This window comes from Thalassophryne amazonica, chromosome 21 (genome assembly GCF_902500255.1).
Source record: "Thalassophryne amazonica chromosome 21, fThaAma1.1, whole genome shotgun sequence".
Classification (NCBI taxonomy): Eukaryota; Metazoa; Chordata; class Actinopteri; order Batrachoidiformes; family Batrachoididae; genus Thalassophryne; species Thalassophryne amazonica.
Genome location: NC_047123.1, coordinates 33,176,551 through 33,189,738, shown reverse-complemented (window position 1 = coordinate 33,189,738; position 13,188 = coordinate 33,176,551). Strand labels below are relative to the sequence as shown.

Below are 13,188 nucleotides of genomic sequence, written 5' to 3'. Positions count from 1 at the left end.
AATAAACTACTGGACCGCTAAAAGAGCTTAAATTATAAATTATATTTTATCTGTGGTTCTCTTTAACCCACATCATATTAATGCCATTCAAACAGCTCACTAGCCTACAGTAAAGGGCTAACACGCACCTACAGCACACTGCAAAAAATGTGGAAATTTTCTTCAGGAAAATTATTTATTTCGAAGCCAATGCTATAATTTCTGGAAATAAATAACTGGTGTCCAAGAGGTCATACTGTGCACCATCAGTTTTATGCCACCTTTTCAAGTGATGAAAGTTTCATGTTAGAAGTCCTTAAAGTTACACAATCCTATATTTGTGCAAAGAAATGCTTTGCTTTCAACATACAATATTTTTGTTAAACCCTTTGAATTCAAGCTGAACGATAAATTAGAAGAAGCAAAACCTGGCTTGCTTTCAAATGCATATTTCATGGAAGAAAAAAAAAAAAAAAAAAAAAATCAGGGTTCTTCAAGTTTTTACTACTGTGCTGTAGCACACTGGCACTGCCTGTGCTCACCTCTTTTTCCACCACCGAGGGCAGCACCACATATAACAGCAGAAAGTGCAGCATAGAAGAAGCCCAGCTGTTTTTGCATGTTAGCATACAGTAGCATGAATTTGCATGTGCAGAAATTCATCTTCAGCTTTTTGTTTTCTTTTATTTTTTTTACAATTCAAGCATGCATTGTGCAGCAGAGGCCATGCCAGAAGTGACGCAGACATGCATTAAAAACAGCCATTAAACAGGTGCTTAAATGGACTTTTCTGTTTTGAACCCGTGAGAATCTTGTGTAGACCTTTGAACATTTACCAGCGTTTGAAGACAGCTGCGCAACCCAACTGACTGATATCACTACAATCGGAATTGCGACCACAAATCGAGGTTGTCATTTTGTTTACTTTAAAACCCATTTCTGAGTCATATTGCTGAATTGCTACACAAGCACATCTTGACTGTTTCACATCCATTTTGGTAGTGAACAGCAGCAAAATTACACAAGTTGCGTCACTGTTCACATACTTCTGTTGCTCACTTTATACTTCAGAAACTCATATCTGAAGTTTAAGTGGGTTTTTGACACACTTTTAGTCTGCTTGTTTCTGCTGCTTCTTATAGACACCCTGAAAAATCAGTGTTTTAGAAGGTGTTTGGCTACTAACTTCAAATCCATTTTTAAAATCAGCTGGTGAGTCACACTTGCTGAAAAGGTGTACAATATGACCCCTTTAAGATAATGTGATGGAAACAGAGGAAATACATTTTGCACTGGAAACTTGTAATTTAAACCTTAATTAAAGGACAATAAGACACTTTTTTTTGCAGTGTGTCCACTCTCACTTGGATGCACAGGGACACACACATCAGCCACACCTGTTTTCTACCACTGAAATCAACATAATAACTATCACAAACACACACAAGGACCTCTGCCTCGCTAAAAGAAACTTACGTCTTCCCAAAACTCAATTAAAGAGGATGAGGAGGAGGAGTAAGAGTCCTGATTTACCAGAGAATGAAGCAAGGAAATGATGGGAAAAAAAAGACAAAGCAAAAATAAAGATCTGGGTAAATTGTGTGAACAGATTATAAAAGCGTGGAAAAACAAAACCACACATTAATATGAGCGAACTGAAAGATATAACAGCTTAACGAAAAACACCACAATGACTTCTGAGCTTGACTAAAATTTTAAATTCCACATCCCCAGTGCCATTGTTTTGATCAACATTAAAAACATAAGATAGGAGAGCTGGCATGAGGACAGGCCGTTTGTATTTGAAGTGTTGCTACGTAACAGAATACTTACGTCAAACTGGTCGAGCGCTGAAGTCGGGGCGTTGAGAAAAGCCAAAAAGGAATTTTGAGAATCTTGGTGCTTGACACCTGCAGACAAACAATGCAAACAATGCTATTCAGGCATCACTACTCATATTAAAACCATCTCCAGAAACATTTCACAGCATGCAGCATCCCTGTAAAAATGAAGCTCTGCATTTTAATTCCTTTGGTGAGTTTTTAAATGGTTTTCTATCCCACCTGCATCAGTTTAATATCAGCACTGCAGCGGCTGCAGCACAAGTCAAATCTGCCTCTTTTGTTCCCCAAATATGACTTCTTTTATAGTCATTCTTTGTGCATTCTGCTGTGTGAAGCAAAAAAACAAAAAAACAAGCCATCTGTAATATTTTCCAGCCGTACCCCTACGTAGCCGCAACTCCTCTGTCTCTTTTTTCAGCCTGTCAATCTCAGCCAGCAGTTCTTGGTTTTTATTTTCCACCTCCTGCAGTTTACTGGCAGATGAAACAGAACAACAGAGCACATTTTAAAAATCAGTGATAACAGAGTTTGAGGCAGTCATAGTTTGTTTGACAGGTCAGTTGCTGCTGTGAGGGTTCCAACACGCTGCTCAAAGCCATAAGAGCCTCTGTGGATCTATGAGAGACGCCGGCATGCGTACCACTCTGTGGAAATACTGTTGGCCTTGACTTTGTTCAGTTCATCCTGGATGCTCTGCTTGGCTCTGATTTCTGCATCCAGGGCCGACTGCAGCTCCAGACGAGCAGACATGTCCAGTTTGGCAAAGCGCCGCATCTTCCAGGGCATGTCCTTAAAGACAGAACGAGAAAGAAATGAGATCAAAGTCCCTCATATACAGTTTTTGTTTTTTTTATTTTTCACAACCACTAATCAGAATCTCAACAATACTAAGGGTGTGTGAGCGCATGTTTCACCGTGGCTCTTGCTCCAAGGCTGGTGTTCCTCAGTCCCTCCAGCTCTTCTGTCATTTTCGTGGCCAGCGCCTGCAAGTAGCCTCTTGCATCCTTCTCGTCACTCACCCTGCAGCAAAATACACATCAATCAGTAATTTAGGACTTTCCAGTTGTGTGTCCTACACATATTAGCTCCAGCAGCTGTGATTTGAAATAGATAGCTAATTAATCAGTCTGATCCACGCACCTCAGGTTGTTTCACCTTCTGACTAAAATAATGTTTGCAAGCAGTGCATATGATATACAGTCATTTAGGAGTCACACATTTTTTATGTAAGTGTAGGAATCTTTTTTTAAATTTTACTTAATATTTAAATTCTATAATTTATTTTAATGCAATGCAGCACTGCAGTGTGTCCACCAGGGGGAAACCTGAGCCAGAGACATTTGTGCATTCAAGACACTGCATTTGTATGTGCATGAATGTATCCTGCGTGTGTGGTATGTGTGTTATGTGAAGACTGCAGGCTGAGCAGCTGGCGATGTGTCAGCTGCAAAGGGAAGTGATCTGAGAGAAAGGGAGGGTCAAGCTGCCCCGTCGTTTTCAGAGGTATGTGAAAACCGTCGCACTGCTTCTCTATGCTGAAAAATGGCACAGCACACTTTACATTTGTGCTATAAAAGACATGCGCCTCCGGAAACACTTGGATTTGCATACGTGTGCGTGTTTTTGGCCTGCTCGTGGATCAGTCTTGTCTTTGTGTTCCTCACCACTGGATGATTTCTGTTATCTGCGCCTCCCAGTGAGCTACGCTCTCCTTCTTATCAGCGAGCTCCCTCATGTCCTCCTCCAGCTGCCGGTTGGAGCTGCTCATCTTCTCAAACATGCTGGTCAACTATGAGAATCGCACGCACACACACACACACACACACACACACACACACACACACACAAAAAGAGATCATATTAAAATCACTGCATAAGGCAATCAGACAATTAGAAGTTGACTACACACAGTGGAGCACTGATTTGTGATGATAATCCAACAGATTAAATACATAAAATACATACATTTTGACATTTGAAATGTCCAAATATTCTCTCTTTCATTATATAATCTACTTAATGCAATGCAATGCATCACACCCCCCCCACCCAAAAAAAAAATTCTGTCAAGGTACAGTAAGATATATGGCAACAACAAAATTTGCATATAATCATTTAATAATAAGCAATATTCATTTTTTTGCAAATACACAGCACAGATCCTGTAGTTTTAAATGAAATAAAAATATTCAACACAACTATGAAGATGAGGATCAATGAAGCAGCTTTTTCAGACATTAAAAAATGTGAAACATGTAGACAGAAGAAAAAAAATCAATTATGGGTGATTTGAATTAATTGTTTTTAAAGAGTGAAATAACAATATAAGATATATTAAATAACTGCACTGAAGTGTTTCAGTAGAGCTTTTGCTCCACATGTCAAAATACCTCTGACTTTTAAGATACTGTTTAAATTGGGAGACTTGTGCTTTTAACTTTTTGGGAGGGTTTTTCCAGTGTCAACAGCGCATAATCCAGAAAGCCATTTGAGCCGACTGTGTAGGAGGCTGCAGGGTGTTTTTACAGGAGATACTGAGCAGGAATTTCTTTGGAAATTGTGGAGAGCGTGTAGGCAGAGGCAAGAACGTGATGAAAGCATCTGGGCAGGCTGAGATGGTTTACCTGGGGTTACATTAATACAGTGTTATGTGTGCTTTTTTTTCCCCCCAAAATAACAAAATGTATATAGACTAAGGAGAGTCTGAGAGTTCTGGGTTATTTTAAGTCACCACTTTTGGCTTCTTGCCATTTGCACATTACTTAGCAAACGACAGCCTGATCCTCTCTTTTGTGCAGCTGTGTTTTTCACGGCTGTTTGAATTGCCAGCGTGACTTGTGTGCACAGGTGAATAGAATTTACCTTATCCAGTTCACTGGAGAGCTTTTTGTTTTCTTCTGTAAGAAGGACTCTCTCTCGCTCGTACTTCTGCTTGTACTCCGTCTCAAACTCTTCCCGCTCGCTTTGGCTGCAGCGAAGACGACACAGACACAAGATTATAATATAGAAACTTAGAATGTTACCAAACTACGGAGCCTGGAAAGAAGAAAACAAATACTCAATACTGGACCTTTGCATGTTTCTTTTTCTTTTTGACTTATGCAAGAGCATAAAGGAGCAAAACCACAACTGCAAATCAGGTCATGACCTTCACTCTACTGCTGTTTTAACAAGAATATTAAGTCAAGCCATCATAAATAAGATTTTATTCTGAGGTTTATTTTCAGGAACGTTAGATTTAATGGCTGTTTTGACCTTCAGGGCGTCTCATCTGCCTGTTATTGAGAAGTTAAATAAATTTTACAGGGTTATATAATGTGTTTAGTGGTTTTACGACAACTTATCTCACAGTTAGCCTCCACACAAACATTTCACTGTTCTAATATATATATACATATATATATATATATATATATATATATATACACACACACACACACAAACTTTTATAAGACAAGAACACAGTTTAAAGCCTTTAAATATAACCCAGGGCAAAGACAAGCTTCAAAATATTTATCATATGATAATTTTTAAATACACCTTAAACAACTAAACTAGAAGCACTTCAAGAAAGGTGCACGGAGTTCTTCAGCCTTCCCTCTTCATGTTATAATGACAACTAGGTTTTCTATTATAAAAATTAGATCATTCTGCTGTCCAATTTGGGTTAAGATTGCCAGCATGGGCCAAATACCAATCAGTTGCAATATATTATTTTATTTTTTTCTTTCAATAACTGATCACTATCCAAGTTGCATTAAGTCAGTCTGGGATGAAAAACACATCCTGGTCAAAATCTAAGTTTATAAAAAGTATATAAAAAGTCTATGTCCCACAATCAAGTCTGGGGGTGTAAAGCCCAGTTTATATTATTTGACCCAAACATAATTCAGTTAAAATGTGATACACCAGTGCTAAATAAAATAAAATTATTAGATAGCATTGAGCATAATGTGTCAGTTACACCAGCAAAGGAAGTTAAGCTACAGTGTACAAAAATAAAGCTCTGAAGTCCACTGAAAAACAGGACTTTATTAAAAGTTGATTAGACTGGTGGTTTTGTGAGTGGGATCAGATGTCTCGCGTCCTTACCAGGGGGTGTCGGCAAAAGAAAATAACATTTTCATTTCCTGAAAGAGGATGTTTTCTATCTCAATTGCTGTAAAATTTCCATATCCCATCACTGGGAATGTGCAAAGCTGCAGTAAACTCCATAAATATTTGAAAGAGTTATTTTAGGCAAATAATGGAACGTATCAACTCAAAAGCAAATAAGGGCCAAAACTGTAACTGGTAAGTAACATTTAGTCTTATTTACCATGTTTTGTGGGTGTGACGTCTTTGCAGTGTCGCCATTGACTACATATCTACCCAACCAATGTGCTTGTGACTACATTATGACAAGAGAACAAAGCTCATCTTTCTCAAAGTGCACCAGATTGATGCTTGAAACTAGAAAGGGTACAAAAGTTTCTTTTAGAGGAAGCCTTAGGTCTAAGCACAACAGTCTCACAAAATCCTGTGAACACTTACACACTTCTTTCACCTCTGCTCCTAAACACTACAGTAAAAATACTGAAACTAAAAAAATATTTCTGCTCATCGGAGCAAACTGTGCACCCTAATTAAGTCGAGTAAATACCTCTCACGTCGAGTTTTTTCCAGCTTGTCTTTGAGCACCAGGATCTCTTTCTGCAGGGCGAGGTGCTGGGTCTCAGCATCCCGCAGCTCTTTGCGTAAGGCTTTGAGCTCGGTGCCATGCTGCGCCTCCCTACGTGCCAGCTCCTCTTCGTACAGGAGTGTCTTCTTCTCCAGTTCTCCCCGCAGGCGCCCCATCTCCTGAGACTGGTCTGCTGAGGACAGGGCAGCAGTCGGCCCGACCTGTTTCAACTGGAGAGTCACGCAAACTTTGATTATCTTGGAATGAAGATGTTAATGTTCACCTGCCTGACTGTGTGCAAGCACACGTACCTTAAGTCCTTCGAGCTCCTCCTCCAGCTGCCGGCTGTACTGTTCATTCCGCTCTTTCAGCTTCCGCTCCTTCTGAGCCTCTAATGCCTGCTCCTCCGACTGCCCCTCCATCTGATGATGGGTGCACACATATGTACTTCAATTTTTAGATGCACACACACCATAAACAGACCAAAACAAAATGAATTCATCTTTCTCCACAAGCAACACAAACAAAACATATACGAGCAGTCTATATGTTCAAATGTGTGTTAACATGAAAGATTATGCACAATCAAACACACACTAATGCAGCTTTTTGTGTAGGTTTTGTGGCTTTATTCAACTGCATATTCCTACAAACTGAATTATGGACAATGTCCAAAAATGGCAAACTGTAATTTGGTAGCTACAGCACCCTCTTCAGGCAACTGTACTGAACTACAAATGCTGTGAGTACAACCAAGGACATAAACATACACATCCAGGAATAAAGCCACTGTAAATATTGCAAATATATAAATTCTCTTAAATGTGTGATGTGAATGGTAGTTTGAGTGCTGCACCAACCAGTGGACAACGACAGAACAGGGTGTGCTTCCAACCACAGGGAGTCTACTCTACCTCCTTCTTGGCCCTCTCGGCCTTTCGCACCTCAAGGCGCAGAGCTTCAATCTTCTGAGACTGACTCTCCATTTCTTCCTCTTTGTCGCGCAACTGGCGAGCCAGGCGCTGCTTTGCAGACCTGGATGTTGATGAAGTAACATAAGGAAAAAGAAAAGAAAAACTGATGTGTTACATAGCACAAACAAGTTGGGTAAAACTGAATTATGACAGACTATGCGAGGACTTTTATTGGGGTATTGATTTCACTATTCCACACATATTGCACACTGTTGTTATTTAGTACATTTTTAAAATAATTTAAAAAAAAATCCTCGAAAACAGAAACAGGAGAAACCAGAAGAACCTTGAACTTGAGGAGCAGTTGTCGCACAGTAACCTACCTGAGTTCTGTGAGTCTCTCGTTGAGCTCAGAAAACTCCTGCATGGCCAATTTCCTCTGGCTGTGGGCTTCTTTCAGCTCTTTTGACTGAGACTTCAGCTTCTCACTGGCGTCCATGAGGTCCTGGTCAGAGCGCGGACAGAGTTAAAGATTCAAAAACATAAATCATCTTACTGACACACCACCACAATTAAAGTGGGCATTAGTGGCCACACAAGCCAAACACAAATAAAGAACCCACTAATCCACACACAGGCTCACATGAAACACATGTTGCACCACGCCTGGTGTTACCTTGTGCAGGTCGTCTCTCTCCTGCGTGACAGTCCTCATTTGCTTTTCCAGATTCTTGATGTGTTTGGACGAGTCCTCCAGGTCCCTGCGCGCCAACGTCACATCCTCCAGCTGCTTCTCCAGATGCCCAGAGTCTGCCACATAAAGTTTAACAATGTTTTTAGTTCACATCCAGAAATTTGTGTTGAATGATGCTCTTAAATTCTGAGAAGCTAAACAAACTACTACTCAGGAGTCTCTCTGTAAAACTTGACCGACAGGTCAGTAAATGTCGCTTGGCAAACTATCAGCCATTATGGTTACTGTTTGAAATGATTTGCGTTCTGTGCTGAGAAGTAATGAGCTGAACAAAATAATAATACTACAAACAAATCCTGACCTGCAATCTGCTTCTTAAGGATGTCAATCTCACTCTTCAGACTCTTGATTTCCACCTCCTTGTTGGCGCTCAGAGGGCCCTCGCCTGTCGGGTGCTGCAGCGCCTGCACCGTCTGGGTTGATTCTGCACCAGATCAAGACAGAGATGATCATTACATGCCCAAGTCCTGGCTGGGACTGGGACCTGATGCCCCCGTTTCTGCTCACCCAGCAGTGCAAGAGGAACCTGAAAGGCTTCAGCTGGGGAGGTGCAAGCTGACAACGAAAGAAACTGGGCACTTTGCCGCTAGTAACCCAGAATGTGTGCTCCTCCAAGTGTGTAACTCCAGAGCTCAGGAACAAGTTTGGAACTTAACTTGCGGGTTATTTTGATTATAAACAGGATGTCCTGATGGCGTTCTCCCAGCTCACCTTGTAGCTTGCGGCTGAGCTCCAGCTTCTCCTGCTCCAGACGGCGTATTCTCCTTTCGTAGGCCTCAGTGGCGAGGCTGTCCTCCAGGCCGCGCTGAACTTCAAGGTCCAACTGGTCCTGCCCTGCCTGGCCAGGTTCACCCGACAGCTTCCGCAGGCAGCCCCGGTCAGACAGAGTACTGCAGGGGAGGAGGGCGAGAGCACAACGGTGAAGTGAGACGAGATGGAGGCACAGAAACGTTGACAGAAGTGAGGAGGTGTGTGTTGTTGTAATTTTTGCTGTTGTGTTTTGTAAGAAAATGAGATGGATTCGGGGATGTGGCGGGATGCAGAGTAGGAAATGATGATGATCCAACCCCAGGAGGGAGAAAAGCGATGGAGAAGTGCACAAGACGAGACAGAGAAGAGTTCAAAAAAGGGAGGATGTTGAGTCACAGAAGGGGGAGGAAGAGGGAGAATGGAGAAGGAATGTCAGCATTAGGATGAAGAATCAATCAATCAATTTTTTTATATAGCGCCAAATCACAACAAACAGTTGCCCCAAGGCGCTTTATATTGTAAGGCAAGGCCATACAATAATTATGTAAAACCCCAACGGTCAAAACGACCCCCTGTGAGCAAGTACTTGGCTACAGTGGGAAGGAAAAACTCCCTTTTAACAGGAAGAAACCTCCAGCAGAACCAGGCTCAGGGAGGGGCAGTCTTCTGCTGGGACTGGTTGGGGCTGAGGGAGAGAACCAGGAAAAAGACATGCTGTGGAGGGAAGCAGAGATCGATCACTAATGATTAAATGCAGAGTGGTGCATACAGAGCAAAAAGAGAAAGAAACAGTGCATCATGGGAACCCCCCAGCAGTCTACGTCTATAGCAGCATAACTAAGGGATGGTTCAGGGTCACCTGATCCAGCCCTAACTATAAGCTTTAGCAAAAAGGAAAGTTTTAAGCCTAATCTTAAAAGTAGAGAGGGTGTCTGTCTCCCTGATCTGAATTGGGAGCTGGTTCCACAGGAGAGGAGCCTGAAAGCTGAAGGCTCTGCCTCCCATTCTACTCTTACAAACCCTAGGAACTACAAGTAAGCCTGCAGTCTGAGAGCAAAGCGCTCTATTGGGGTGATATGGTACTATGAGGTCCCTAAGATAAGATGGGACCTGATTATTCAAAACCTTATAACTAAAAAGAAGAATTTTAAATTCTATTCTAGAATTAACAGGAAGCCAATGAAGAGAGGCCAATATGGGTGAGATATGCTCTCTCCTTCTAGTCCCCGTCAGTACTCTAGCTGCAGCATTTTGAATTAACTGAAGGCTTTTTAGGGAACTTTTAGGACAACCTGATAATAATGAATTACAATAGTCCAGCCTAGAGGAAATAAATGCATGAATTAGTTTTTCAGCATCACTCTGAGACAAGACCTTTCTGATTTTAGAGATATTGCGTAAATGCAAAAAAGCAGTCCTACATATTTGTTTAATATGCGCTTTGAATGACATATCCTGATCAAAAATGACTCCAAGATTTCTCACAGTATTACTAGAGGTCAGGGTAATGCCATCCACAGTAAGGATCTGGTTAGACACCATGTTTCTAAGATTTGTGGGGCCAAGTACAATAACTTCAGTTTTATCTGAGTTTAAAAGCAGGAAATTAGAGGTCATCCATGTCTTTATGTCTGTAAGACAATCCTGCAGTTTAGCTAATTGGTGTGTGTCCTCTGGCTTCATGGATAGATGAAGCTGGGTATCATCTGCGTAACAATGAAAATTTAAGCAATACCGTCTAATAATACTGCCTAAGGGAAGCATGTATAAAGTGAATAAAATTGGTCCTAGCACAGAACCTTGTGGAACTCCATAATTAACTTTAGTCTGTGAAGAAGATTCCCCATTTACATGAACAAATTGTAATCTATTAGACAAATATGATTCAAACCACCGCAGCGCAGTGCCTTTAATACCTATGGCATGCTCTAATCTCTGTAATAAAATTTTATGGTCAACAGTATCAAAAGCAGCACTGAGGTCTAACAGAACAAGCACAGAGATGAGTCCACTGTCCGAGGCCATAAGAAGATCATTTGTAACCTTCACTAATGCTGTTTCTGTACTATGATGAATTCTAAAATCTGACTGAAACTCTTCAAATAGACCATTCCTCTGCAGATGATCAGTTAGCTGTTTTACAACTACCCTTTCAAGAATTTTTGAGAGAAAAGGAAGGTTGGAGATTGGCCTATAATTAGCTAAGATAGCTGGGTCAAGTGATGGCTTTTTAAGTAATGGTTTAATTACTGCCACCTTAAAAGCCTGTGGTACATAGCCAACTAACAAAGATAGATTGATCATATTTAAGATCGAAGCATTAAATAATGGTAGGGCTTCCTTGAGCAGCCTGGTAGGAATGGGGTCTAATAAACATGTTGATGGTTTGGATGAAGTAACTAATGAAAATAACTCAGACGGAACAATCGGAGAGAAAGAGTCTAACCAAATACCGGCATCACTGAAAGCAGCCAAAGATAACGATACGTCTTTGGGATGGTTATGAGTAATTTTTTTCTCTAATAGTTAAAATTTTGTTAGCAAAGAAAGTCATGAAGTCATTACTAGTTAAAGTTAATGGAATACTCAGCTCAATAGAGCTCTGACTCTTTGTCAGCCTGGCTACAGTGCTGAAAAGAAACCTGGGGTTGTTCTTATTTTCTTCAATTAGTGATGAGTAGAAAGATGTCCTAGCTTTACGGAGGGCTTTTTTATAGAGCAACAGACTCTTTTTCCAGGCTAAGTGAAGATCTTCTAAGTTAGTGAGACGCAATTTCCTCTCCAACTTACGGGTTATCTGCTTTAAGCTACGAGTTTGTGAGTTATACCACGGAGTCAGGCACTTCTGATTTAAAGCTCTCTTTTTTAGAGGAGCTACAGCATCCAAAGTTGTCTTCAATGAGGATGTAAAACTATTGACGAGATACTCTATCTCACTTACAGAGTTTAGGTAGCTACTCTGCACTGTGTTGGTATATGGCATTAGAGAACATAAAGAAGGAATCATATCCTTAAACCTAGTTACAGTGCTTTCTGAAAGACTTCTAGTGTAATGAAACTTATTCCCCACTGCTGGGTAGTCCATCAGAGTAAATGTAAATGTTATTAAGAAATGATGACAGAATGACAGAAGGGAGTTTTCAGGGAATACTGTTAAGTCTTCTATTTCCATACCATAAGTCAGAACAAGATCTAAGATATGATTAAAGTGGTGGGTGGACTCATTTACTTTTTGAGCAAAGCCAATAGAGTCTAATAATAGATTAAATGCAGTGTTGAGGCTGTCATTCTCAGCATCTCTGTGGATGTTAAAATCGCCCACTATAATTATCTTATCTGAGCTAAGCACTAAGTCAGACAAAAAGTCTGAAAATTCACAGAGAAACTCACAGTAACGACCAGGTGGACGATAGATAATAACAAATAAAACTGTTTTTTGGGACTTCCAATTTGGATGGACAAGACTAAGAGTCAAGCTTTCAAATGAATTAAAGCTCTGTCTGGGTTTTTGATTAATGAGAGAGAGAGAATGAGAGACGAGTCGGAGGAAAAGCTATTACCACTGAATCGCCACAGTAAGTCATGAGCATGGCTTTATTAGGGAGGGAACCTGATTTAATGCTCACACAAAATTATCAGCATGATAAGAATGCTGGAAGAATGATGAGAAACGACTGGTAGCTTCTCTCTTCCCTTGTTACTCCTGAACAACTTGAAGCAGTTGAAACAAACCTACCGTAATTTTAAAATCTGTCAAAATGCTCCAAGAATATCACAGCCACCTGCTCTAATGTTGCAACTCCAAATGTGAAAGGAAAATGTTCCAGTCAGGAAATAAAACACCCAAATCCTGTTGTTATACTTAAAGAGTGCTGATTTAAGATTTATATTTCAGTGTCGCACTTACCATTTACTTGTGTAGGTGAAGCCCACAAATGGCAGGTGATGGCCGGAGAAGGCAGTGTGAGAGGGAGGGGGCATGGTCTCCTGAAAAATGGTAAAACCCTCCAAAATTATCATTTGCAGGATTTTGAGGATGACTAAGGTTACATCATATATCAATCCACTAACTGTGCAAAAAAGCTGAAAAACCTCCTTACCGAGTTCTTGAGGCAATCATCATCCACATCAAAGTTTGAGGTGTCTGTAGGACTGCTGACCTCGGGGATGTAAGGGGCCTCGCATGTACGGATGTTGTCCCAGTCAATGCCTGCACACAAACAGTCAAAGATAAAATAGTCACGATTCGGAACACCAGTTCATTTAATTCTGACTTAAAACCCAACC

The 13,188-nt window shown here is 40.7% G+C and overlaps 1 protein-coding gene across 3 annotated transcripts in view; it reads right to left on the bottom strand.

The window, feature by feature from the left end:
- cdc42bpab (CDC42 binding protein kinase alpha (DMPK-like) b) overlaps positions 1 to 13,188 on the bottom strand; it is a 106,302-nt gene that overhangs the window by 25,570 nt on the left and 67,544 nt on the right. For all 3 annotated transcript variants that reach the window (XM_034161872.1, XM_034161871.1, XM_034161870.1), the window contains exons 9-23: positions 13,002 to 13,111; positions 12,809 to 12,888; positions 8,863 to 9,041; positions 8,453 to 8,575; positions 8,074 to 8,207; positions 7,781 to 7,902; positions 7,398 to 7,518; positions 6,795 to 6,905; positions 6,466 to 6,713; positions 4,686 to 4,791; positions 3,488 to 3,612; positions 2,738 to 2,843; positions 2,464 to 2,612; positions 2,205 to 2,296; positions 1,813 to 1,889 (exon numbers count right to left, since the gene is read on the bottom strand). In XM_034161872.1, coding sequence (XP_034017763.1) covers positions 1,813 to 1,889; positions 2,205 to 2,296; positions 2,464 to 2,612; positions 2,738 to 2,843; positions 3,488 to 3,612; positions 4,686 to 4,791; positions 6,466 to 6,713; positions 6,795 to 6,905; positions 7,398 to 7,518; positions 7,781 to 7,902; positions 8,074 to 8,207; positions 8,453 to 8,575; positions 8,863 to 9,041; positions 12,809 to 12,888; positions 13,002 to 13,111 — 1,883 coding nt within the window. The remainder of the gene's footprint in view (positions 1 to 1,812; positions 1,890 to 2,204; positions 2,297 to 2,463; positions 2,613 to 2,737; positions 2,844 to 3,487; positions 3,613 to 4,685; positions 4,792 to 6,465; positions 6,714 to 6,794; positions 6,906 to 7,397; positions 7,519 to 7,780; positions 7,903 to 8,073; positions 8,208 to 8,452; positions 8,576 to 8,862; positions 9,042 to 12,808; positions 12,889 to 13,001; positions 13,112 to 13,188) is intronic.